Genomic DNA, 329 nt, shown 5'->3' with positions numbered 1-329 from the left:
CCCCACCTTACCAGCTCCCCTTTCCCTCCAATTCTGATAGCGAAGCGGGGCCGACGCGCACGGCCGAGGGTCCGGCCACCCCGCTGGCGGACAGGAGATGCCGCTGCTACACCGAAAGCCGTTTGTGAGACAGAAGCCGCCCGCCGACCTGCGGCCCGACGAGGAAGTTTTCTACTGTAAAGTCACCAACGAGATCTTCCGCCACTACGAGTAAGGGCCGGGCTCGGGGGTGTGGGACTCCCTCCCGAGCGCCCTTTTGTCTGTCTCCCGTTTCCCGTCCTGGGCTTCTGGCGGGGCCGCTCGAAAGTGACGGGTGGCTGCGGGCCCGT

General features: G+C 66.0%; 1 protein-coding gene across 2 annotated transcripts in view; it reads left to right on the top strand.

The window, feature by feature from the left end:
• The first annotated feature begins 8 nt into the window (after nt 1-8).
• Nucleotides 9-329, top strand: part of Baz1a (bromodomain adjacent to zinc finger domain 1A) — a 102,929-nt gene continuing 102,608 nt past the window's right edge. For both annotated transcript variants that reach the window (XM_010633602.2, XM_010633600.2), the window contains exon 1: nt 9-210. In XM_010633602.2, the coding sequence (XP_010631904.1) occupies nt 98-210 (113 nt within the window). In that variant the 5' untranslated portion in view covers nt 9-97. The remainder of the gene's footprint in view (nt 211-329) is intronic.

Source organism: Fukomys damarensis, unplaced genomic scaffold (genome assembly GCF_012274545.1).
Source record: "Fukomys damarensis isolate Sample0158 unplaced genomic scaffold, DMR_v1.0_HiC HiC_scaffold_17, whole genome shotgun sequence".
Taxonomy (NCBI): domain Eukaryota; kingdom Metazoa; phylum Chordata; class Mammalia; order Rodentia; family Bathyergidae; genus Fukomys; species Fukomys damarensis.
Note: the sequence above shows the minus strand (reverse complement) of the source record. Positions and strands in the feature narration are given on the sequence as shown.